The sequence below is a fragment of the Oncorhynchus kisutch genome, linkage group LG14 (genome assembly GCF_002021735.2).
Source record: "Oncorhynchus kisutch isolate 150728-3 linkage group LG14, Okis_V2, whole genome shotgun sequence".
NCBI lineage: Eukaryota > Metazoa > Chordata > Actinopteri > Salmoniformes > Salmonidae > Oncorhynchus > Oncorhynchus kisutch.
Window position 1 is genome coordinate 73,579,378 of NC_034187.2, and position 26,593 is coordinate 73,605,970.

At 42.6% G+C, this 26,593-nt stretch overlaps 2 protein-coding genes across 2 annotated transcripts in view; both read left to right on the top strand.

Moving 5' to 3' along the window:
• The first annotated feature begins 132 nt into the window (after nt 1–132).
• LOC109904654 (mitogen-activated protein kinase 15-like) lies at nt 133–13,815 on the top strand. Its single transcript, XM_020501838.2, has 14 exons — nt 133–627; nt 1,814–1,912; nt 2,190–2,219; nt 7,417–7,507; nt 8,216–8,346; nt 8,510–8,673; nt 8,898–9,037; nt 9,198–9,255; nt 9,612–9,749; nt 10,228–10,333; nt 10,560–10,911; nt 11,036–11,169; nt 12,748–12,900; nt 13,207–13,815. The coding sequence occupies exons 1-14, from the start codon at nt 559–561 to the stop codon at nt 13,390–13,392; spliced, it is 1,851 nt and encodes a 616-aa protein (XP_020357427.1). The 5' UTR covers nt 133–558; the 3' UTR covers nt 13,393–13,815.
• A 6,069-nt stretch (nt 13,816–19,884) lies between these two features.
• Nucleotides 19,885–26,593, top strand: part of LOC109903364 (protein lifeguard 1-like) — a 23,434-nt gene continuing 16,725 nt past the window's right edge. The window contains exon 1 of the mRNA XM_020500015.2: nt 19,885–20,053. The gene's annotated coding sequence lies outside the window, so the exon portion shown is untranslated. The remainder of the gene's footprint in view (nt 20,054–26,593) is intronic.

The window sequence follows — 26,593 nt, forward strand, 5'->3', positions numbered from 1 at the left end:
CATATTGATAAGACATTCGGTTAAGAAAATAAAGAATATGGCTCCTTTAAAAGCGGTCGGGAACGGGTTCAGCCGCAAAGATGCGTCTCCAGGACAACAAACAATTACAAAAATAACCCGATATGCTTTTTTTTCTATCCAGCAGCAAACCACCATTGGCTGTCGCTGATATCCTTGAACCGGACCTTTTGTGCTTTCAAAGGAGACCATGGGTCATTTTATTTTAGCGATATATTTGTGAATGAATGTATCGGTGGGCAACGACTGTGATTGATCAGTAACCATTCAACATTAGCTCAGAAGTTCAAAGGGGCTAGCTTGCATGCTGCTGGCTGCTAAACAACATAGCTAGCTAAAATCACGTGTTTTATATTTAACTCATTCAAACGAAAGGGTGTGAAGATTCCAGCTCCAAGAAGTTGATACCTTGAATCACATGTTTTCAGAACGTTCATGATCAAACTTTTCTTTTCAGAATTTCAACTTGGGGCTGAGACTGTTACATTGTAATTAAGGCATGAGAAACATTGCATAGAGTTATCTAAACAAAGAATAAGGATGAACGTCACAGAGGTGGAGGATCATATTTCCATGAAATATGAAATACAAAGAAGACTTGGAAAGGGGGTAAGTAATCTAGGCTGTCTCCGGTTTTTATAGTTCTGTGAAAAGTTAATTGTTGGGAAGAAGGTCGAACTTATGAATGACAGCTGTATTGCACGCTGCTGTCAAACAATAATAGTAGCTACAAAAAGCAATTAGTTGTTTACGTTTTCTGTCGGTTTTGAAAATGTATTTTAAATGAATAATCAATCAATTACTTTCAATTGCACACATTTCAGCATTTCAGTTTTTCTTCCCCAGTCTTTCCATGAAGAAAAATTCTTACAATTCCCCAGAATTAAAGTTCCTTTGAATAATGATGTCATAAGCTAGAGGATTGTCTACTTTTTCAGAACAAGCTGTTTCTTTCAGCCAGATCAGTAGACTTTGATACTAGGGAAATAGAAAAATCAGTGACTTTAGAGTCCAAAGCTTTTGTTTTGTTTTTCCCCAGACATAGTATAATGGAATCTCTGCCTTCATTCCCTTTGACAAACCAAGAAGAGAGTTTCACGCCATGTGTTATAAGCATCCGGGAGGCCAGATCTATCTCTGAACTGTATAGTGCCAGGTGGTAAACCTGGGACACTGTTGAGTCATGTAGATACATCATACAGATGCTAACTAATCTTCCCTTGAGGGGAGGCCAATGGTCATATTACACTTGTTAACAGTTAACTACAGTTTAATTTTACCCAAGAAAATAATGTGTTTGGGCACTATTCCCAGGTTACAATACCAAGAATACAATCATAAGTTCCAAGACAGTAATTTGTCAAAAACATGTAAGAAAGTCTTTCTTGACAACCCCTATTTCTCCAGTTTTCGTTCCGTCTGATAATATTAAAGTAAACCTTGCTTTGCTTGTTAAGCAGGATGTCATTGACGCCAGGTGGGACTGGCCACAGAGGGACCAGTGTCTAGTGAACCTGATCATGTGTTCTCTCAGCTCAGCACTGGGCTGTCTGTCGGGGGACCCATTGTCATAACCAGTCACCTCTCCTCGATGTGCTGCTGACTCTAAAAGTGCTTAGTAATGTCTCTCTAGAACGTTTTGTCTTTCCTTACTCTCCACTCTACTTCACTGTCTGTTTTCATATTGTGATTTTAGTTTCTCTTGGGGCTCAACTGCAGTCTTGTAGCAGTTTGTTTAACCTTTAATCCTTATAAAGATTCACTAAAAGCTTTATATTTCTTTATCTGTGTCCAGGCATATGGGATTGTATGGAAGGCTGTGGACAGGCAGACAGGAGAAGTTGTGGCTGTTAAGAAAATATTTGATGCCTTCAGGAATAGGACTGATGCCCAGGTTTGTGATACATGATGATATTGGTCATTGACATTGTCTGCCACTAACAAGGTGTAGCTACAGAGGTATAACCTTAATACTGTATATGTTGTGCAGGTTTCTGGAGCATAGCAAAGAAGACTCTGTTCAACAACCTTGACTATATCTAATTATAATTTTATGAAATACTGTAACAGCCAGGGGTTCTCAAACAGCTTGTGTATTATTTTTGTTGTTGTTAATGATTAAATAGATTGTCAATTAAGATTGACTTGTCACAATGTTTTTTTCTCAACAGAGGACATTCAGAGAAATAATGTTTCTTCAGGTAAGAATGAATACCTATATCAGTTAGTGTAATAGTGTTGCTTACGTCCCTCTCCTTTCCCCAACCTGGGCTCGAACCAGGGACCATCTGAACACATCAACAACGGCCTCCCACAAAGCATCGTTATCTATCGCTCTGCAAAAGCCATGGCCTTTGCAGAGCAAGGGAAACAACTACTTCAAGGTCTCAGAGCAAGTGATGTCACCGATTGAAACGCTAATAGCACGCACCGCTAATTAGCTAGCCATTTCACACCGGTTATATTAACAACAAATGGAAAGTTGAAGTGGGTTTTGTTTGAAGGGAGCACAAGCGCAGCCTGCAGCCAGCTCCACAGCCAGAGTAGAATGGTCCTGTTGCTGTGGAAACTGGGGCCGTGCTTGCATACCGTAATGTAAACACCAGATGGCTCCTGCTCTTCAGGAAGAGTAAAAAAGTTGTGAATAACATAGGCAAGAACCAAAAATCTCACGTAGACATGGTCTGTCCACGAGAGATTATGGATAACAAAATGGACACTAAAATGTTTATGGCATGGTTTTTAAATTAATGTGTAAACTGATCATTCCCTCTGCTAATGTGACAGAGACAGTTCTGTTGAGTTATTCTGGGGGGTGGGGTGTGCCATATGTAAACTAACATATGGAATTATTTTAAGATGGTGGATAATTTAGCTATTTGATTTAGAAAATTAGGACCCTTGTCGGTGTAAAACAAATATATACAAAAATTGGTTTGACAAAATATAGAATTTGGCCTTTACTGCTATAGCCCATAGAAGCACATTGAATAACACATTCATAAATGGCAAAACAAACAGTCAAAAAGGAGATATAAGAAAGCTCAGGAAACATTTTTGTTTTTTGGACACATATTTATGCCTTCTTTTTTATTTGCACAAAACTACCTCCATACTTCCATTTAAAAGATAGAACCGGTACCAGGTTACCTTTTTCATTTATCTAGGCAAGTCAGTTAAGAAAATAATCTTATTTACAATGACAGCCTAACCCAGACGATGCTGGGCCAATTGTGCACCACCCTGTGACTCCCAAACACTCCTGTTGTGATGCAGCCTGGAATCGAACCAGGGTCTGTAATGATGCATCTAGCACTGAGATGCAGTGCCTTAGACCGCTGCGCCACTCAGTAGCCCAACATTCAGACGAGTCCCGTGACACTTGTGAGGGTCGTACAGCAAAACTGAGAACTCCATCGTGTTCATGGGAATCTCATCTTTCCATAGATTGGTTCATTATTAGTTAAGCCAAACCGTTCGGACACTACAGATGTTTTAGTGAGAAGATCAATTTTCGGAATGTCTCGTGGTCTGACAAACACCGCTGTAGCCTGGCCACCTTCCACCAGTGGTGGAAAAAGTACCTTAATTGTCATACTTGAGTAAAAGTAAAGATACCTTAATAGAAAATGACTCAAGTAAAAGTGAAAATCTGTTACGGTTTTCTAGTGGTGATGAAGGAGAGTCGGACCAAACTGCAGCGTGTCGATTGCGACCCATATTTATTCAAACAAACGTAACAATGAATAAACACTAAACACTACAAAACAATAAACGTAATGAAAACCGAAACAGCCTATACTTGTGTCAACTAACAATGCGAAAGAAACAAAGACACATAGGACACTAAGGACAATCACCCAAGACAAACTCAAAGAATATGGCTGCCTAAATATGGTTCCCAATCAGAGACAACGATAAGCACCTGCCTCTGATTGAGAACCACTCCAGACAGCTCCAGACAGACCTTGCTAGATAACCCACTAAACAACAATCCCAATACCACCACCAAAACCCCAAGATAAACACACCACAATTACAAAAAAACCATGCCACACCCTGGCCTGACCAAATACATAAAGATAAACACAAAATACTTTGACCAGGGCGTGACAAAATCACCCAGTAAAATAGTACTTGAGTAAAAGTCCAAAGGTTTTGGGGTTTTAAATATACTTATGTATCAAAGTAAATGTAATTGTTAAAATGTACTTAAAGTATCAAAAATAAAAGTATTAATATATTTTCTTACGGTTAGCCAGGGGCACACACCAACACTCAGACATAATTTACAAACAATGCATTTGTGTTTAGTGAGTCCCCCAGATAAGAAGAAGTAGACCTAGGGATGTTTTCTTGATAAGTGTGTGAATTTGACAATTTTCCTTCCTGCTAAGCATTCAAAATTGAACAAGTACTTTTGGGTGTCAGGGAAAATGTATGGAGTAAAAAGTATATTATTTTCATTAGGAATGTAGTGAAGTGAAAGTTGTCAAAAATATAAATAGTAAAGTACCGACACCTCCCCCAAAAAACTACTTAAGTAGTACTTTAAAGTATTTCTACTTAAGTACTTTACACTACTGCCTTCCATCTCAGATGCAGAAGGCCAACATAGGTGGATGCAGTGGATTGAGGATGTTGGATGTTGATGGATTTTTTTTCTTATGTTATTTCGATTGATGCATGGGTGCGTCATTAGACTCTTAAGGATATTTAAAGAGGCTTAAGGATATTTAAAGAGACTACTAACAGTGTTGGGGAAAGTTTGCTGTGTGATTTTGGTGCTAAGTTAATCATTCAAATGGTGACCATATATTCTGTCCTCATGAAAATGGATAGAAAACTGGTCACACAGGACAAGTAAACAGTGTGGTCCGCTTTTATCGGTCTCCAGTCTCCACCATCCACTCCAGCCAGGGAAAACAGAGGCCAGGGCCTTAAGCTGTGTGTGAGTGTCCATAATAAGGCTGTTACTATCTCCCCCAGAAACACTGGCACCCCAGTCTCTGGATGGTTTACATCACATAGCATTTCAACATTGACCCATCCCAACACCATCTAGACTGTTATGCCACCATCCCTAAGAAGATTCTCCCTTTTGTAGTCAAACCAAGTCACGTTTTATTTGTCACATGCACCAAATACAACAGGTGTAGACTCTACCATCAAATGCTTACCACAAGCCCTTAACCAACAATGAATGCAGTTTTAAGAAAATGGAGTTAAGAAAATATTTACTTAATAAACTCAAGTAAAAAATAAAAAAAACATTTAAAAAAGTAACAATAAAAGAACAATAATGTGGCTATATACATGGGGTGCTGGTACCGAGTCAATGTGCGGTAATACAAATTAATCAAGGTCATTTGTAAATGCAGGTAGGAGTAAGGTGACTATGCATAGATAATAAACAGCAAGTTGCGGCAGTGTAAAAACAAAGGGGGGGTGGGGGTCTATGTAAATAGTCCGGGTGGCCATTTGATTAATTGTTCAGCAGTTTTATGGCTTAGGGGTAGAAGCTGTTAAGGAGCCTTTTGGACCAAGACGTGGCACTCCGGTACCGCTTGCCGTGCGGTAGCAGAGAGAACAGCCTATTACTTTGGTGACTGGAGTCTTAGAAAAAATGTTTAGGCCTTCCTCTGACACCACCTAGTATACACAATACCAGTCAAAAGTTTGGACACATACTCATTGAAGGGTTTTTCTTAATTTTTACTATTTTCTACATTGTAAAATAATAGTAAAGACATCAAAACTATGAAATAACACATATGGAATCATGTAGTAACCAAAAAAGTATTATATTTTCAAATAGATTTTAGATTTTAGATTCTTCAAAGTAGCCACCCTTTTGCCGGTTGGAACCAAACATTTCAAATTTGGACTCATCACCAAAGGACAGATTTCCACCAGTCTAATGCCCATCTCTCATGTTTCTTGGCCCAAGCAAGTCTCTTCTTATTATTGGTGTCCTTTAGTAGTGGTTTCTTTGCAGCAATTCGACCATGAAGGCCTGATTCACACAGTCTTCTCTGAACAGTTGATGTTGAGATGCGTCTGTTACTTGAACTCTATGAATCATTTATTGGGGTTGCAATCTGAGGTGCAGTTAACTCTAATGAACTTGTCCTCTGCAGCAGAGGTAACTCTGGGTCTTCCTTTCCTGTGGCGGTCCTTATGAGAGCCAGTTTCATCATAGGGATTGATGGTTTTTGCGACTGCACTTGAAGAAACATTCAAAATTCTTGAAATTTTGCAGATTGACTGACCTTCATGTCTTAAAGTAATGATGGACTGTCATTTCTCTTTGCTTATTTGAGCCGTTCTTGCCATAATATGGACTTGATCTTTCACCAAATAGGGCTATCTTCTGTATGCCACCCCTACCTTGTCACAACACAACTGATTGGCTCAAACGCATTAAGAAATTCCACAAATGAATGTTCAACAAGGCACACCTGTTAATTGAAATGCATTCCAGGTGACTGCCCTCATGAAGCCTTGGGCTCCCGAGTGGCACAGCGGTCTAAGGCACTGCATCTCATTGCTAGAAGCATCACTACAGACCCTGGTTCAATTCCAGGCTGTATCACAACTGGCTGTGATTGGGAGTCCCATAGGGTGGCGCACAATTGGCTTGGCCCAGTGTTGTTAGGGTTTGGCCAGGGTAGGCTGTCATTGTAAATAAGAATTTGTTCTTAACTCACTTGCCTAGTTAAATAAAGGTTATATAAAAAATGAATAGAAAGCCGGTTGAGAGAATGCCAAGAGTGTGCAAATCTGTCATCAAGGCAAAGGGTTTGTTTAAAAAAAAGTTAACACTTTTTCGGTTACTACATGATTCCGTTTGTGGTATTTCATAGTTTTGATGTCTTCGCTATTATTCTACAATGTAGAAAATAGTACAAATAAAGAAAATTCCCTCAAATGAGTAGGTGTGTCCAAACTTTTGACTGGTACTGTAGGTCCTGGAAGACAGGAAGCTTGGCCCCAGTGATGTACTGGGCTGTACGCACTACCCTCTGAAGAGCATTAAGGTCGGATGCCGAGCAGTTGCCATACTAGGCGGTGATGCAATCGGTCAGGATGCTCTCGATGGTGCAGCTGTAGAACTTTTTGAGGATCTGGGGACTCATGCCAAATCTTTTGTCTCCTGAGGGGGAAAAGGTGTTGTGCCCTCTTCACAACTTTCTTGGTGTGTTTGGACCATGATAGTTTGTTAGTGATGTGGACACCAAGGAACTTGAAACTCTCTACCCGCTCCACTACAGCAACTTCGATGTGAATGGGGGGGTGTTCGGTCATAACATTGTTTTAATTCATTTACGGTGGTCTTTGAGGACTGTGTGTGCGTGCTTGTGTCTTTTTCAAACAGTTATGTATTTCTCCCTGCAGGAATTTGGAGATCATGCCAACATCATCAAACTGCTGAACGTCATCAGAGCTCAAAATGACAACGATATTTACCTGGTCTTTGAATACATGGGTGAGGACTCTTATGTGGATTGTCTATTGACATCCATTTTGAATCTTCTGTCGGTTGACTTCAGGATTGTGGTGATTTGTGAAATGGTTGCACGCTATATAATATTACATGCCTATTAATAATAACAGATATACATGCAAGATGCTTGCATCGATGACTCTTGATGGTCAAAATCACCCTGATACCCAATAAAATGCATTTTCAGGGCTTTCCCACTGTATTTATTATTTTCCACCTACCTTGTAATACATTTGATGAGGTCGGCCATTATGAAATAACAACACAGAAAGAATGTAGGCAGTCAGGCAGGGAAGCTGCAAGGTTATGCAGCAGTTTAAACCTGGCACCAGAGGGAGGTGTGAGAGGGGAGGGCTCTTCTCCTCTTGGCTGCCTGCGATGCCTGCTGAGTCCACACATTGGACTGCTCTCTGATCTCTGCAGGCTAATCTCTGAGTGTGGGCCAACATCACGGCACATGTTTTCCCTGGCATACCCCACCATGGAAAATGCCTCCTTTGTCCAACCCTGGCTAATTTTGGGGCACTGCAGGAGTGTGCAGATTGTTTATGGGAAACGTGACGTGTCTGGTTTGTTATTCATTGAGTGTTTTATTGAAAGGTGACATTATTCTGAGTGTGGTATGGATGAATGTTCAATGCTGGATGATTCCTGTTGGTTATTAGTGTTTTTACCACCTGTGTGTTGCAGACACTGACCTGCATGCGGTGATAAAGAAAGGCAACCTGCTGAAAGACATCCACAAACGCTATGTCATGCATCAACTCCTTAAGGCCACCAAATACATGCACTCAGGCAATGTCATCCACAGAGACCAGAAGGTAGAGTAGAATGTTTAAATTGCCAGTGTACTAAGAAGTGTGCATATTGAGAATATGACATTATTGCATTTGCAGATGTGCTGGTGCCACCAGTATGGGTGACGCTATCCAAAGGAAAAACCATTTGGAGGACATTATTGAATTTGCATTCCTCTTCCCACAGCCGTCCAATATTCTGCTTGACACGGATTGCCTTGTGAAGCTGTGTGACTTCGGTTTAGCAAGATCTCTCTACCAGATCCAGGAGGATGCTGGGAACCCGGCGCTGACAGAGTATGTGGCGACGCGGTGGTACAGACCTCCTGAGATCCTGCTGGGCTCTTCAAGGTACACATGCACTGGGACCTGCTGTAGTTTCTCAATAAACTGAAGCCACTTCTTCAGGCCACTTCTTCAGGCTTGAATACATCTCTGAAAGAGTGAACTGTTTTCTTGATTTAGTGTTAACTTGGGTTTCTTATCAAATAATGCACCCAATGGGAATGTAAGTATTCTTGCAGAAACCTGCCAGTGCCTGTGAAATCACTGAAATACTTTGATTTCTCCTATAGGTACACAAAGGGTGTAGACATGTGGAGTATAGGTTGTATCCTAGGAGAGATGCTGCTTGGGAAGCCCCTTTTCCCTGGAACCTCCACCATCAACCAGATAGAAAAAATCATGAGTGCCATTCCATACCCTAGCCCAGAGGGTGAGTATTCATTCCTGGCTGCACAGTTCACAGAAAACTGCTAGTGTGGTATTTGCTTGTTGAGCACTAGTAGTGGAATCACGCTTTTATGCCTCTAACTGACCAAGTTAACTGACCAACTGATCATTACTTAAGTAATGATATGTGATTTTGTTTTCAGACGTACTTTCGATCAGATCTGAGTATGGTGCCTCTGTGATTCAGAGGATGCTACTGAGGTAAGTCATAGTGGAAGTCCTACAGAAGAAAATATGTCTATATAAAGGTGTCTAGACATTTTGAGAGCTTGAGACTATAAGGTTCTATCTGCAGTTTTGTCAAAATATAGTTATTGATATTGCCTTGTTATATTCAAAGTTATCTACCTATATAGTACTCTAAATACCCCCAATTGGTGCTGTTAAGTTCAAAAGAATGCAAAATAAAAGTTGCTAACACCATTCAAACCAATGAGGGTTCGGAACGTTAAAGCCAATTATCTCATAATCATCTTTTTGCAGATAGAACCATATAGTTGCAGGCTCTTGATTTATTCACAGTGCTGCTGTCTGTATTTGTCTGCCTGCGTGGCCAGGCCCCAGGTGCCTCTAGAGGACCTTCTGCAGCCGTCGGTGCCCCCTGATGCCCTAGACCTGGTGTGTCGCCTGCTGGTGTTCAACCCAGATAAGAGGCTGACCGCTGAGCAGGCCCTGCAGCACCTCTACGTCTCCAGGTAACGTCCAATCTATATATACAGCACATCTCATACATTAAAATGCAGTGCAATGTGGTTTATACAAGTTTTTATAGGCTGGTTATAAATCGTGTCCAGTCAAATGTATTGTAAAACGCCCTTTTAAATCAGCAGTTTAGAGTAATCCAGGCTAGACCCCAAAGGGCAAGGAAGCTGACTTAAGTCACAAATTGCATTATATACCCAAAGGCCAATATGTCACAATGCTAGAATCCTTTAATGATGCTAATACCGTTCATTTCTGTTATTTGTTGCATCCCAAATGGCACCCTGTTCCCTACATAGTGCACTTCCTTTGACCTGGGCCCTGGTTAAAACTATTGCACTATGTTGGTTAGTTTTTTGCTTTTACAATGGTTATTGAGTAGTGCTAGTCTTGGATTTAACAATGTTGTTATTTTCTATTTGTGTTGTGTTATGTCATAATCTTTGTGTTTTCCTGTTAATTTCACTGGAGATTCCACAACCCAGACAAGGAGCCAGGTCTGGACCATGCCGTGATCCTGCCTGTGGATGATGATGTCCAGTTGTCGGTGGTTCAGTACCGCAACAAACTGTACAAGGTAATACTGAGGGGAGGCAGGATGATGAACACCTGTCTCGTGTTCTGTGTTTAGTTGACTTAGGGTAGATCATTACTGACAATTGTTGAACAGTTACTAATAGAGTTTGAAACAAGTTCCTTTCAAGGCATTATGACAATAGACATTTTTATTAACGACTGAAAAAAGGCACAGTATCTATAATCAGTCTTCTCTATCCATCTTTTATCTCTGTCCCGTGGAAAAGATGATTCTAGAGAAGAGGACCACAAGGAGAATGCTATGTAATATCCAGCCCAGGCCGAAGAAGAAAGAGGAGCCGGTTTCTGGGTCTGGGTGTGACAGTGGAGACCATGGGAAGGAAAGGCCCAATGGGAAGAACAAAGGCGGGCCGGAGCCAGTCCCACTGGCTGGTGATGGTGGAGGGGACCTTTGGGTTAAATCCTTTCATGATAAGACTGAACACCAGGCTGCTCGTCCAGTTATCACCATACCCACCCCAGTACCTGTGTCTACCCTGCCAGCCCTGGAGAATACCAGCCCTGCAGCTAGCCCCGTCATGGGAAAGACTACATATAATCCCATCACACATGTTGCCAGTGAGTACACGAACACACGCATATGATCCCCAACATTCCCATTCACATTCACACACACCTTCACACTTCATACACACAGGCACATTCTTTCTCATGGTATTTGTCTTCTATTTCTCTCATGCAGATGGTTTTGTTAGAAGTCTGGCTGGACCACCTCACTATTTTCGCTCTGGTACTGCCAGCAGGAAATTGGAGCAACAGATGAGTGTTGAAAATGTAACTGTACTGCCAGCAGAGGGCGCTAACGGCAACACTGTTGTAAGTACCACTGTCATAAGAAAAACTGAGTTGTAATAGGAAAAACTCAGGTCCCAGGAAAGAGTTTAGTTACAACAGATGTAACAGATCATGTTAAATACAATACAACCTGCAACAAGGGAACAATAATCAATAACAATTCAAAAAGATTGTTGGATTTGCAGAATAAATCACCTATTTTATATCCTCTTGAGATACATGACGTAATACAATACCTACAGGTAACTTCCAAAATAATGGAAACATTTGAGTAAATGAGGGCTACAAAGTATATTGAAAGCAGGTGCTTCCTGAGTTAATTAAGCAATTCTTTATTTTATTTAACTAGGCAATTCAGTTAAGAACAAGTTCTTTTTTACATTGACGGCCTACCAGGGAACAGTGGGTTAACTGCCTTGTTCAGGGGTAGAAGGACAGATTTTTACCTTGTCCGCTCGGGGATTCGATCCAGCAACCTTTCAGTTACTGGCCCAACTCACTAGGCTACCTACCACTAGGCTACCTGCCGCCCCAAAATTAACATTGGAATTAACATCCCATCATGCTTAGGGACATGTAAAAAAAAAAAAGCCCCATCCACAGGGCACGGGGGTGGCAGGTATAGCCTCAAGGTTAGAGCGTTGGGCCAGGAACCGAAAAATCTGCTGTTTTAAATCCCGGAGCCGACAAGGTGAAAACCTGCTGCTGTGCCCTTGAGCAAGGCATTTACCCCCAGTTGCTCAAGAGCCGCTTGACAATTGTGACCCTGGTCGTGATCCCACTCCCTGCGGGTGTCTCAGGGGGAGTTGGGATATGCAAAAAACACATTTGCATTACAGACTTGTTACAGGAAAATATAAGCATCCCCCCCAAAAAATTATTATGAGTGGTCACTGAATGGTTTAATGAGCATGAAAACGATGTAAACCATATGCCATGACCATCTCAGTCACCAGATCTAAACCCAATGGAACACCTATGGAAAATTCTGGAGTGGCGCCTGAGATAGCGTTTTCCACCACCATCAACAAAACACAAAATTATGACATTTCTTGTGGAAGAATGGTGTCACATCCCTCCAATAGAGTTCCAGACACTTGTAGAATCTATGCCAAGGTGCATTGAAGCTGTTCTTGTCCGTGGTGGCCCAACACCCTATGAAGACACTATGTTGGTGTTTCCTTTATTTTGGAAGTCACCTGTATGTGTGTACGTGACGTGTTTGTGCAAATCATCAGTTTCTCCTCGGTCCTCGTACTAGGACCTTCAGTGATTAGTTGCAGTGATTAGTCGTCACTTGTTCATAGCAAAATACAAGAGAATAAACTACACACAATTCCGTACATTCAGACTGACGCAACCTTCAGCTAGCACCTTGAATGTCTCAAATATAGACTACTGGATAGACAAGCATGTTAGTTGTGTGTATTACAGACAGGGACTGTAGATTTATGAGCCATTGTGTTGATCACTACGCAACACAACAAGTTCTTTTGAGTGTCCACTGCAAAATATACATGCATTGAGATATTTTTCTGTAATAATTTCTCTCTCTTTTTTTGCTCTATCGCGCTCTCTATCTCTTTTCCTATCTGTTAGTCTATGGAGCAGATTCTGCAGCGCGGTCGCTCAGCACCTGTCAGCCACAACCGTTCCTTCTCCCTGACCCTCTCCCATCCCCAGAACAACCCGCTGGTCCGCAGAGACGAGCCCTCTGTGTCCTCAGGGATATGTGTCACCTCTGCACGCCTGGTGAGTGGACATTGCCCTGCTTTTTTAACAAACTCATACTCTATGATCTCATATACTGTTGCTGCTGCCACTATTGAGAAGACTTTATGTCAATGCCATGAATCATCTTCTGAAATGTGTCCTTTTCCAATGTTTCATTATCACCCTGTTGAGAGCAGGGAACTCAGCTGCCGGCTGTGATATGTGACTTTGTAGCCTAAATTTTGATGTAAAGGACTTGTCCCATATTCCCCCTCATAAAATGTTGGTCTCCCCCTCTAACCCATATTTTCTTTCCATTTGGTTATTTTTGGGGGTTAAACAAAGAACCAGCGGTCCCAGTCTCAGACACGAGAGGCACGGCCCCCTCCCAGGTTCAGTAAGAAGGTTTTCCAGAGTAAAGCCAATGTGGTGGCTGCCGGGGATCCCCGTGCCAAACTGGGCAGCTATTCTCAGGCCTATGGCACCATCAACAAGACAGAGCTGGATAACCTTATGAAGTATCAACAGTAACCACCACACTATGCTGGATGTATGAGACACTGTCTGACATCAGAGGGGCAATAGACGAGGGGACAGGGAACAGGGAGATATAGGCTAGTGGAATGTTTGGGGAGGAAAGTATTATTGCGAGACGAAAGTTAGGAGTTCAGCAGTACAGATTGGAAGTAACCATGGAGACATGGAAATCCATAGAGTAAAGGTGACAATGATTAAATGCCATCAACTTAGCCCCACTTCCTTTGTGAAATAATGACTCGCTGGGAAATGGGAACTATAGATCCTTAGCTTAATGTAACTACATTTGCAAGGGTTTTTACAGTGAAATGCTTTATACTAGAGGACAGCAGATATACCAGTGTAAATATATACAGTACCAGTCAAAGGTTTGGACACACCTACTCATTCAAGGGTTTTTCTTTATTTTTACTATTTTCTACATTGTAGAATAATAGTGAAGACTTCCCAACTATGGTATAACACATATGGAATCATGTATTAAGCAAAAAAGTGTTAAACAAATCCAAATATATTTTATATTTGAGATTTTTCAAAGTAGCCACCTTGATGACAGCTTTGCACACTCTTGGCATTCTCTCAACCAAGTTCACCTAGAATGCTTTGCTTTTTCAACCGTCTTGAAGGAGTTCCCGCATATGCTGAGCACTTGTTGGTGCTTTTCCTTCACTCTGCGGTCCAACTCATCCCAAACCATCTCAATTGGGTTGAGGTTGGGTGATTGTGGAGGCCAGGTCATCTGATGCAGCACTCCGTCACTCTCTTGGTCAAATAGCCCTTACACAGCCTGGAGGTGTGTTGGGCCATTGTCCTGTTGAAAAACAAATTATAGTCCCACTAAGTGCAAAACAGATGGCATGGCGTATCTCTGCAGAATGCTGTGGTATCCATGCTTTTTTAGTGTGCCTTGAATTCTAAATAAATCACAGACCGTGTCACCAGCAAAGCACCCCCACATCATCACACCTCCACCTCCATGCTTCATGGTGGGAACCACACATGCAGAGATCATCCGTTCACCTACTCTGCATCTCACAAAGACATGGCAGTTGGAACCAAAAATCTGAAATTTGGACTAATCAGACCAAGTTTGCACTAATCAGACCGGTCTAATGTCCATTGCTCGTGTTTCTTGGCCCAAGCAAGTCTCTTGTTATTATTGGTGTCCTTTAGTAGTGGTTTCTTTGCAGCAATTCACAGTCTCTTCTGAACAGTTGAAATTGAGATGTGTCTGTTCAACTCTGTGAAGCATTTATTTGGGCTGCAATCTGAGGTGCAGTTAACTCTAATGAACGTATCTTCTGCAGCAGAGGTAACTGTGGGTCTTCCTTTCTTGTGGCAGTCCTCATGAGAGCCAGTTTCATCATAGTACTTGATGGTTTTTGCGACTGCACTTGAAGTGTTCCACATTGACTGACCTTCATGTCTGAAAGTAATGGACTGTTGTTTCTCTTTGCTTATTTGAGCTGTTCTTGCCATATAATGGACTTGGTCTTTAAATATATATATTTATTTAGCAACTGAGAGTGAACCTTTATTTAACTAGGCAAGTGTGTTAAGAACAAATTCCGGCCAAACCCAGACGACGCTGAACCAATTGTGCGCCATCCTATAGGACTCCCAATCATGGCCAGTTGTGATACAGCTAAATGGGGCTATCTTCTGTATACCACCCCTACCTTGTCACAACACAACTGATTGGCTCAAACGCATTAAAAAAGAAAAAAATTCCACAAATTAACTTTTTAACAAGGCACACCTGTTAATTGAAATGTATTCCAGGTGACTACCTCCTGAAGCTGGTTGAGAGAATCCCAACAGTGTACAAAGCAGTCAAGGCAAAGGGTGGCTACTTTGAAGAATTTCAAATATGAAATATATTTTGATTTGTTTAACACGTTTTTGGTTACTACATGATTCCATATGTGTTATTTCATAGTTTTGATGTCTTCACTATTATTGTACAATGTAGAAAATACAATTTAAAAAAAACCTTGAATGAATAGGTGTGTCCAAACTTTGTTTGTACTGTATATTGTGTCAAGACTGTCTTGCAATAAATGTGTAGAACATATGTAAAACAGAAAATGTATGTTGTGTATAAATGCTATTTGAACTACAATTTCCTTGAAAGCAAATTCAAGATACTTTATAGCAAAATGGTGCCTTCAATATGCACAGCAAAATAAATGTTGACAGTGGATGTATGTAAATTAAACCTGTGGTTTCATAATAAAAATATGATTTATTTATTTATTTTTAAGCTTAGTGGTGAATTTAATTTGTTAAAGTATGCATGGTACAGTACACACCACTAAATTCAATATAAGGTATTGATTCTGACACACCCAAATGTATGGATCAATGTTTCAGACATTTATTTATTTATTTATTTTTTATTTTACCTTTATTTAACCAGGTAGGCAAGTTGAGAACAAGTTCTCATTTACAATTGCGACCTGGCCAAGATAAAGCAAAGCAGTTCGACAGATAAAACGACACAGAGTTACACATGGAGTAAAAACAAACATACAGTCAATAATGCAGTATAAACAAGTCTATATACAATGTGAGCAAATGAGGTGAGAAGGGAGGTAAAGGCAAAAAAGGCCAAGATGGCAAAGTAAATACAATATAGCAAGTAAAATACTGGAATGGTAGTTTTGCAATGGAAGAATGTGCAAAGTAGAAATAAAAAAATAATGGGGTGCAAAGGAGCAAAATAAATAAATAAATTAAAATGAAATACAGTTGGGAAAGAGGTAGTTGTTTGGGCTAAATTATAGGTGGGCTATGTACAGGTGCAGTAATCTGTGAGCTGCTCTGACAGTTGGTGCTTAAAGCTAGTGAGGGAGATAAGTGTTTCCAGTTTCAGAGATTTTTGTAGTTCGTTCCAGTCATTGGCAGCAGAGAACTGGAAGGAGAGGCGGCCAAAGAAAGAATTGGTTTTGGGGGTGACTAGAGAGATATACCTGCTGGAGCGTGTGCTACAGGTGGGAGATGCTATGGTGACCAGCGAGCTGAGATAAGGGGGGACTTTACCTAGCAGGGTCTTGTAGATGACATGGAGCCAGTGGGTTTGGCGACGAGTATGAAGCGAGGGCCAGCCAACGAGAGCGTACAGGTCGCAATGGTGGGTAGTATATGGGGCTTTGGTGATAAAACGGATTGCACTGTGATAGACTGCATCCAATTTGTTGAGTAGGGTATTGGAGGCTATTTTGTAAATGACATCGCCAAAGTCGAGGATTGGTAGGATGGTCAGTTTTACAAGGGTATGTTTGGCAGCATGAGTGAAGGATGCTTTGTTGCGAAATAGGAAGCCAATTCTAGATTTAACTTTGGATTGGAGATGTTTGATATGGGTCTGGAAGGAGAGTTTACAATCTAACCAGACACCTAAGTATTTGTAGTTGTCCACGTATTCTAAGTCAGAGCCGTCCAGAGTAGTGATGTTGGACAGGCGGGTAGGTGCAGGCAGCGATCGGTTGAAGAGCATGCATTTAGTTTTACTTGCATTCAAGAGCAATTGGAGGCCACGGAAGGAGAGTTGTATGGCATTGAAGCTTGCCTGGAGGGTTGTTAACACAGTGTCCAGAGAAGGGCCGGAAGTATACAGAATGGTGTCGTCTGCGTAGAGGTGGATCAGGGACTCACCAGCAGCAAGAGCGACCTCATTGATGTATACAGAGAAGAGAGTCGGTCCAAGAATTGAACCCTGTGGCACCCCCATAGAGACTGCCAGAGGTCCGGACAGCAGACCCTCCGATTTGACACACTGAACTCTATCAGAGAAGTAGTTGGTGAACCAGGCGAGGCAATCATTTGAGAAACCAAGGCTGTCGAGTCTGCCGATGAGGATATGGTGATTGACAGAGTCGAAAGCCTTGGCCAGATCAATGAATACGGCTGCACAGTAATGTTTCTTATCGATGGCGGTTAAGATATTGTTTAGGACCTTGAGCGTGGCTGAGGTGCACCCATGACCAGCTCTGAAACCAGATTGCATAGCAGAGAAGGTATGGTGAGATTCGAAATGGTCGGTAATCTGTTTGTTGACTTGGCTTTCGAAGACCTTAGAAAGGCACGGTAGGATAGATATAGGTCTGTAGCAGTTTGGGTCAAGAGTGTCCCCCCCTTTGAAGAGGGGGATGACCGCAGCTGCTTTCCAATCTTTGGGAATCTCAGACGACACGAAAGAGAGGTTGAACAGGCTAGTAATAGGGGTGGCAACAATTTCGGCAGATAATTTTAGAAAGAAAGGGTCCAGATTGTCTAGCCCGGCTGATTTGTAGGGGTCCAGATTTTGCAGCTCTTTCAGAACATCAGCTGAATGGATTTGGGAGAAGGAGAAATGGGGAAGGCTTGGGCGAGTTGCTGTTGGGGGTGCAGTGCTGTTGTCCGGGGTAGGAGTAGCCAGGTGGAAAGCATGGCCAGCCGTAGAAAAATGCTTATTGAAATTCTCAATTATGGTGGATTTATCAGTGGTGACAGTGTTTCCTATCTTCAGTGCAGTGGGCAGCTGGGAGGAGGTGTTCTTATTCTCCATGGACTTTACAGTGTCCCAGAACCTTTTTGAGTTAGTGTTGCAGGAAAAAGCTAGCCTTGGCTTTTCTAACTGCCTGTGTATAATGATTTCTAGCTTCCCTGAACAGCTGCATATCACGGGGGCTGTTCGATGCTAATGCAGAACGCCATAGGATGTTTTTGTGTTGGTTAAGGGCAGTCAGGTCTGGGGAGAACCAAGGGCTATATCTGTTCCTGGTTCTAAATTTCTTGAATGGGGCATGTTTATTTAGGATGGTTAGGAAGGCATTTAAAAAAAATATCCAGGCATCCTCTACTGACGGGATGAGATCAATATCCTTCCAGGATACCCCGGCCAGGTCGATTAGAAAGGCCTGCTCGCAGAAGTGTTTCAGGGAGCGTTTTACAGTGATGAGTGGCGGTCGTTTGACCGCTGACCCATTACGAATGCAGGCAATGAGGCAGTGATCGCTGAGATCTTGGTTGAAGACAGCAGAGGTGTATTTAGAGGGGAAGTTGGTTAGGATGATATCTATGAGGGTGCCCGTGTTTAAGGTTTTGGGGAGGTACCTGGTAGGTTCATTGATAATTTGTGTGAGATTGAGGGCATCAAGTTTAGATTGTAGGATGGCTGGGGTGTTAAGCATGTTCCAGTTTAGGTCGCCTAGCAGCACGAACTCTGAAGATAGATGGGGGGCAATCAGTTCACATATGGTGTCCAGAGCACAGCTGGGGGCAGAGGGTGGTCTATAGCAGGCGGCAACGGTGAGAGACTTGTTTTTAGAGAGGTGGATTTTTAAAAGTAGAAGTTCAAATTGTTTGGGTACAGACCTGGATAGTAGGACAGAACTCTGCAGGCTATCTTTGCAGTAGATTGCAACACCGCCCCCTTTGGCAGTTCTATCTTGTCTGAAAATGTTGTAGTTTGGAATTAAAATGTCTGAGTTTTTGGTGGTCTTCCTAAGCCAGGATTCAGACACAGCTAGAACATCCGGGTTGGCAGAGTGTGCTAAAGCAGTGAATAGAACAAACTTAGGGAGGAGGCTTCTAATGTTAACATGCATGAAACCAAGGCTATTACGGTTACAGAAGTCGTCAAAAGAGAGCGCCTGGGGAATAGGAGTGGAGCTAGGCACTGCAGGGCCTGGATTCACCTCTACATCGCCAGAGGAACATAGGAGGAGTAGAATAAGGGTACGGCTAAAAGCTATGAGAATTGGTCGTCTAGAACGTCTGGAACATAGAGTAAAAGGAGGTTTCTGGGGGCGATAAAATAGCATCAAGGTATAATGTACAGACAAATGTATGGTAGGATGTGAATACAGTGGAGGTAAACCTAGGTATTGAGTGATGAAGAGAGAGATATTGTCTCTAGAAACATCGTTGAAACCAGGAGATGTCATTGCATGTGTGGGTGGTGGAACTAATAGGTTGGATAAGGTATAGTGAGCAGGACTAGAGGCTCTACAGTGAAATAAGCCAATAAACACTAACCAGAACAGAAATGGACAAGACATATTGACATTAAGGAGAGGCATGCTTAGTCGAGTGATCAAAAGGGTCCGGTGAGTGGAGAGGTTGGTTGGTGATTTAGACAGCTAGCCAGGGCATCGGTAGCAAGCTAGCATAGGATGGAGGTCTGTTGTTAGCTACCTCTTGCGTTCCGTCAGTAGATTAGTGGGGTTCCGTGTGGTAGAGGGGATTAATCCAAATCACACAACAACAACAAAAATAAAAACAATAGATATAGTTATAGAGGCCCAAGAAGAAAACATAATAATAATAATAATAAAAAAAATATATATATATTTAAAAAAAAGTTAAAAAAAAAGACATGACTCTAGTCATATTGTAAGGGCATCAAAATTACAGTCCACTCAATATAGTGTATGCAATTTGTTATCAATTAAATAGCCCTTATCAGTAGAAATTGGTGATTTCCACCAATGACTATGAAATCCCACAAACAGCAGCACATGACGTCAGTTACCGTAGCGCTCACTGTTGCGGGAAAAGCTGTTGACCGATGACTGGACATTTACATCAGATGAAATAGCTGGGTTTCGAAAGCGAAACGTCAAATCAACGGGGTTTTGCAGTGGCTAATATATTACACTGTTTAAGAAGGGTAAGGTTGTTTTCTATTTGGAAATGGTTTAATTGCTTCTAAATACATTTAGCAGTAAACGCTGTAGCTAGCATATGGCTAACGTAGCTGAACATGTCATGCCCAGTCGTTGTTTACTAAAAAGATGAACAAACACATTGACTAAGATACACTAGCTAAAATAACGCATCTAGTCTTTGACTCTAAGTAGGATAACAACACTTGGGTGGTGCTAAAATGCCAGACAGTTCGGTTTGCTAAAAAGATGAACTGGTAAACTGACGATGCGAGGCGTGTGCAAGGCTTGTACAACTTTGTCGAAATGATGAATGGATAACTAGCTAGGTAGTGAGCTACATATTCTACGTCTTTATTTTCCCCCATGCGCTAACATAATATAGTTACCAGTTTTAGCTTGTCATTCTCTTTGTTATTGTGTATCGAAACGAAACTATTTTCTTTAATGAAACGTTAAGCTAACTAACAATCGTCTCCCGCAGTCACGGGCTTGTTTAGCAACTGAGAGTGAGGTACGAGCGCAGACAACATGCTCATTTTTCATCTAGACTATTCGGCATTAATGAATGACAACACTGTCTGGGAGGCATTTGCTATAGGTAAGTCTACACAACAAAATCGCCATCTGGGAACGAGCGCTGTAAACGAGAAGGCCCATCTGATAATGTATTCAGTCAGCGGAGGCAAGGTGCATTCAACTGATACGATGCACATCGTAGTACAGGCCTGTGGATGGATGTACAACACTGATATGATGGGCGAATTGAAAAGCTAGGATTAGGTTGCCGGTTGTAATGTACGGATGCGTTGTTTATGTATAGCTTAATAACTAGCAAGTTTTATTATGAGGCAAATAGGGATGCTATCAGTGTTTACATTCATTTGTTTGCAGCCAATTAGCTGGAAAGAAGGTGCCAGTCAGTGTGGGCTTTAATACTCAGATAGGCCTACTGTCCAATTGTTTACGTTGTTGGAATGCACACAGAGTATTCCCATTAGTGCTGATTACATATGTGTTCATGCAGCTGATATTTGTTTATTTCTAGAAATGTGAATCAGCAGCCTGATACTCAGCCTCATCATTTTCAAGGTCTTGAATTGTGCTCAACAAGAAAATAACAAACTTGCTGTCCCCGCCACAGGCTGTTTAGGACTTTTTATTGATCTTCTCCCAATAAATACTTTATTTTACTATGGTCGGGACGATACCAGTATCGCGATAATTTTTCCATGGCCAAAAATGAAAACACTAAGCAAATCAAACTCTTTGGTCCTTTAAAAAACGATTGCGCTTTGTTTCCTTGCCACTATACTAAGGAGCAGAGGTGGGACCAAGTCCCTATTATCGAGTCACAGGCAAGTCTCCAGACACAAGGTCCGAGTCCAAGTTGTCCATTCTCAGTGCCGAGTCAAGCTTTTAAGTCAAGTGAAGAAAAAAAATCTATACATGCAATTTCTTGTTCAACTACAAATCTTAGTCTATTTATTGAGGTTATCAGAAAGCCCTTTTCATTATTTTGTCTACAACATATTTTGATGTAAAAAAAATAATTTTAACTCATTCCAAATGCAACCGTCATAAGTGAATAATATATTTCAAGCAATTTTGACATAACAAAACACCAGTAGGCCTACTGTAGTAATTGTTGCTTGATGCACCAGTGTTTTACACCTGCATTTTTTGTTTTTGCTGAAAGTCTTTCATGTTAGCAGCCAATATCAAGTAGGGATATCATGTCACTTCTCTGAAATCCAGAGCAAGCAGAATAATAAGGCCTACCTACCTGTATGCAGCGATGGTTGCAGGATTGCCTGGAAAGCATGGTCTGTCTGTACAGCACACTCACTTTGGCGGGCCACTTGTTGCCATGTGGCTAGCCCTTTGCATCCTCACATATACTGTCATTCATCCCATAATATTGAAGGCAGTGCGATGTCACAGATATCTAAAGACATCTAGCCAGTAGCCTATTGTTCTGGTAAAGATGCCTCGGTAGTTCGTTTCTCAACTGTATTTTATATGGATAATCTAGATGGCCTACTCTGTTTTTGTCAGGCAAGGAGTGCTTTCTGGGTCTCTAATCTGAATATGCGTGCCCTCCTTGACATGCCGGTGCTGATGGCTGGGCGTTGTTCAACAATCAAGACGCGCAACTTTTTGGTTCTGAAGCACAGATGAGATTTTTGATACAGTTATTTGGTGCAGTAACGTAGGCCTATATTAGAAAGCAATAAAATGGGCAAAGGTGTGTGTTTTTGTTTATATATAAATACAAATGATAGGCTATATATCATACGTTTTATATGTATCTGTAGCCCCTCCCAAAAAAACGAGAACCACTAGACTATCTCACCCGACCTGTCTTGATTGACAATTTGCTGTTCCAATCAGAGGGTAATCCATGGAGAGTGCCACAAAATGTTTGACAAAACATTACAAAACCTGGCCAGATAAGTCAAAGTTGAGTCCCAAGTCTTGAGGGTGTTTTCCTAAGGATATTGAATCTGCTTTGTGATTTGCTTCCTTGCCACAATACCAACAAGTATCGCGATACTGGTATTGTCCCAGCCAGTAGTTGTTAAGGTTTATAATTGAGACGGGATAGTTTTCCCTTTATGGCGTAGCCCTAGCAGTTGAACAGTAAAATATTCCTGTAACATGATAGTGAAATGTCTGCCCATCTGATTTTCAGGCCTTCTCTGTTTTTTATTTTATTTTTTATTTCACCTTTATTTAACCAGGTAGGCTAGTTGAGAACAAGTTCTCATTTGCAACTGCGACCTGGCCAAGATAAAGCATAGCAGTGTGAGCATACAACAAAGAGTTACACATGGAGTAAACAATTAACAAGTCAATAACACAGTAGAAAACGAAGGGGGGGTCTATATACAATGTGTGCAAAAGGCATGAGGAGGTAGGCAAATAATTACAATTTTGCAGATTAACACTGGAGTGATGAATGATCAGATGGTCATGTACAGGTAGAGATATTGGTGTGCAGAAGAGCAGAAAAGTAAATAAATAAAAAACAGTACGGGGATGAGGTAGGTGAAAAGGGTGGGCTATTTACCAATAGACTATGTACAGCTGCAGCGATCGGTTAGCTGCTCAGATAGCTGATGTTTGAAGTTGGTGAGGGAGATGAAAGTCTCCAACTTCAGCGATTTTTGCAATTCGTTCCAGTCACAGGCAGCAGAGTACTGGAACGAAAGGCGGCCAAATGAGGTGTTGGCTTTAGGGATGATCAGTGAGATACACCTGCTGGAGCGCGTGCTACGGATGGGTGTTGCCATCGTGACCAGTGAGCTGAGATAAGGCGGAGCTTTACCTAGCATAGACTTGTAGATGACCTGGAGCCAGTGGGTCTGGCGACGAATATGTAGCGAGGGCCAGCCGACTAGAGCATACAAGTCGCAGTGGTGGGTAGTATAAGGTGCTTTAGTGACAAAACGGATGGCACTGTGATAGACTGCATCCAGTTTGCTGAGTAGAGTGTTGGAAGCCATTTTGTAGATGACATCGCCGAAGTCGAGGATCGGTAGGATAGTCAGTTTTACTAGGGTAAGCTTGGCGGCTTGAGTGAAGGAGGCTTTGTTGCGGAATAGAAAGCCGACTCTTGATTTGATTTTCGATTGGAGATGTTTGATATGAGTCTGGAAGGAGAGTTTGCAGTCTAGCCAGACACCTAGGTACTTATAGACGTCCACATATTCTAGGTCGGAACCATCCAGGGTGGTGATGCTAGTCGGGCATGCGGGTGCAGGCAGCGACCGGTTGAAAAGCATGCATTTGGTTTTACTAGCGTTTAAGAGCAGTTGGAGGCCACGGAAGGAGTGTTGTATGGCATTGAAGCTTGTTTGGAGGTTAGATAGCACAGTGTCCAAAGACGGGCCGAAAGTATATAGAATGGTGTCGTCTGCGTAGAGGTGGATCAGGGAATCGCCCGCAGCAAGAGCAACATCATTGATATACACAGAGAAAAGAGTCGGCCCGAGAATTGAACCCTGTGGCACCCCCATAGAGACTGCCAGAGGACCGGACAGCATGCCCTCCGATTTGACACACTGAACTCTGTCTGCAAAGTAATTGGTGAACCAGGCAAGGCAGTCATCCGAAAAACCGAGGCTACTGAGTCTGCCGATAAGAATATGGTGATTGACAGAGTCGAAAGCCTTGGCGAGGTCGATGAAGACGGCTGCACAGTACTGTCTTTTATCGATGGCGGTTATGATGTCGTTTAGTACCTTGAGTGTGGCTGAGGTGCACCCATGACCGGCTCGGAAACCAGATTGCACAGCGGAGAAGGTACGGTGGGATTCGAGATGGTCAGTGACCTGTTTGTTGACTTGGCTTTCGAAGACCTTAGATAGGCAGGGCAGGATGGATATAGGTCTGTAACAGTTTGGGTCCAGGGTGTCTCCCCCTTTGAAGAGGGGGATGACTGCGGCAGCTTTCCAATCCTTGGGGATCTCAGACGAGATGAAAGAGAGGTTGAACAGGCTGGTAATAGGGGTTGCGACAATGGTGGCAGATAGTTTCAGAAATAGAGGGTCCAGATTGTCAAGCCCAGCTGATTTGTACGGGTCCAGGTTTTGCAGCTCTTTCAGAACATCTGCTATCTGGATTTGGGTAAAGGAGAACCTGGAGAGGCTTGGGCGAGGAGCTGCGGGGGGGGCGGAGCTGTTGGCCGAGGTTGAAGTAGCCAGGCGGAAGGCATGGCCAGCCGTTGAGAAATGCTTATTGAAGTTTTCGATAATCATGGATTTATCAGTGGTGACCGTGTTACCTAGCCTCAGTGCAGTGGGCAGCTGGGAGGAGGTGCTCTTGTTCTCCATGGACTTCACAGTGTCCCAGAACTTTTTGGAGTTGGAGCTACAGGATGCAAACTTCTGCCTGAAGAAGCTGGCCTTAGCTTTCCTGACTGACTGCGTGTATTGGTTCCGGACTTCCCTGAACAGTTGCATATCACGGGGACTATTCGATGCTATTGCAGTCCGCCACAGGATGTTTTTGTGCTGGTCGAGGGCAGTCAGGTCTGGGGTGAACCAAGGGCTGTATCTGTTCTTAGTTCTGCATTTTTTGAACGGAGCATGCTTATCTAAGATGGTGAGGAAGTTACTTTTAAAGAATGACCAGGCATCCTCAACTGACGGGATGAGGTCAATGTCCTTCCAGGATACCCTGGCCAGGTCGATTAGAAAGGCCTGCTCACAGAAGTGTTTTAGGGAGCGTTTGACAGTGATGAGGGGTGGTCGTTTGACTGCGGCTCCGTAGCGGATACAGGCAATGAGGCAGTGATCGCTGAGATCCTGGTTGAAGACAGCGGAGGTGTATTTGGAGGGCCAGTTGGTCAGGATGACGTCTATGAGGGTGCCCTTGTTTACAGAGTTAGGGTTGTACCTGGTGGGTTCCTTGATGATTTGTGTGAGATTGAGGGCATCTAGCTTAGATTGTAGGACTGGCGGGGTGTTAAGCATATCCCAGTTTAGGTCACCTAACAGAACAAACTCTGAAGCTAGATGGGGGGCGATCAATTCACAAATGGTGTCCAGGGCACAGCTGGGAGCTGAGGGGGGTCGGTAGCAGGCGGCAACCGTGAGAGACTTATTTCTGGAGAGAGTAATTTTCAAAATTAGTAGTTCGAACTGTTTGGGTATGGACCTGGAAAGTCAACTCCTCCCCCTTTGGCAGTTCTATCTTGACGGAAGATGTTATAGTTGGGTATGGAAATCTCTGAATTTTTGGTGGCCTTCCTGAGCCAGGATTCAGACACAGCAAGGACATCAGGGTTAGCAGAGTGTGCTAAAGCAGTGAGTAAGACAAACTTAGGGAGGAGGCTTCTGATGTTGACATGCATGAAACCAAGGCTTTTTCGAACACAGAAGTCAACAAATGAGGGTGCCTGGGGACATGCAGGGCCTGGGTTTACCTCCACATCACCCGCGGAACAGAGGAGTAGTAGTATGAGGGTGCGGCTAAAGGCTATCAAAACTGGTCGCCTAGAGCGTTGGGGACAGAGAATAAGAGGAGCAGGTTTCTGGGCATGGTAGAATATATTCAGGGCATAATGCGCAGACAGGGGTATGGTGGGGTGCGGGTACAGCGGAGGTAAGCCCAGGCACTGGGTGATGATGAGAGAGGTTGTATCTCTGGACATGCTGGTAGTAATGGGTGAGGTCACCGCATGTGTGGGAGGTGGGACAAAGGAGTTATCAGGGGTATGAAGAGTGGAACTAGGGGCTCCATTGTGAACTAAAACAATGATAACTAACCTGAACAACAGTATACAAGGCATATTGACATTTGAGAGAGACATACAGCGAGGCATACAGTAATCACAGGTGTTGAATTGGGAAAGCTAGCTAAAACAGTAGGTGAGACAACAGCTAATCAGCTAGCACAACAACAGCAGGTAAAATGGCGTAGACTAGGCAACGGGGCCAACAGATAAAACAAACAAGCAGAATGGAGTACCGTGATTTATGGACAGTCCAGCGTGCATCAGCTATGTAGCCAAGAGATCAGTGTCCAGGGGGCAGCGG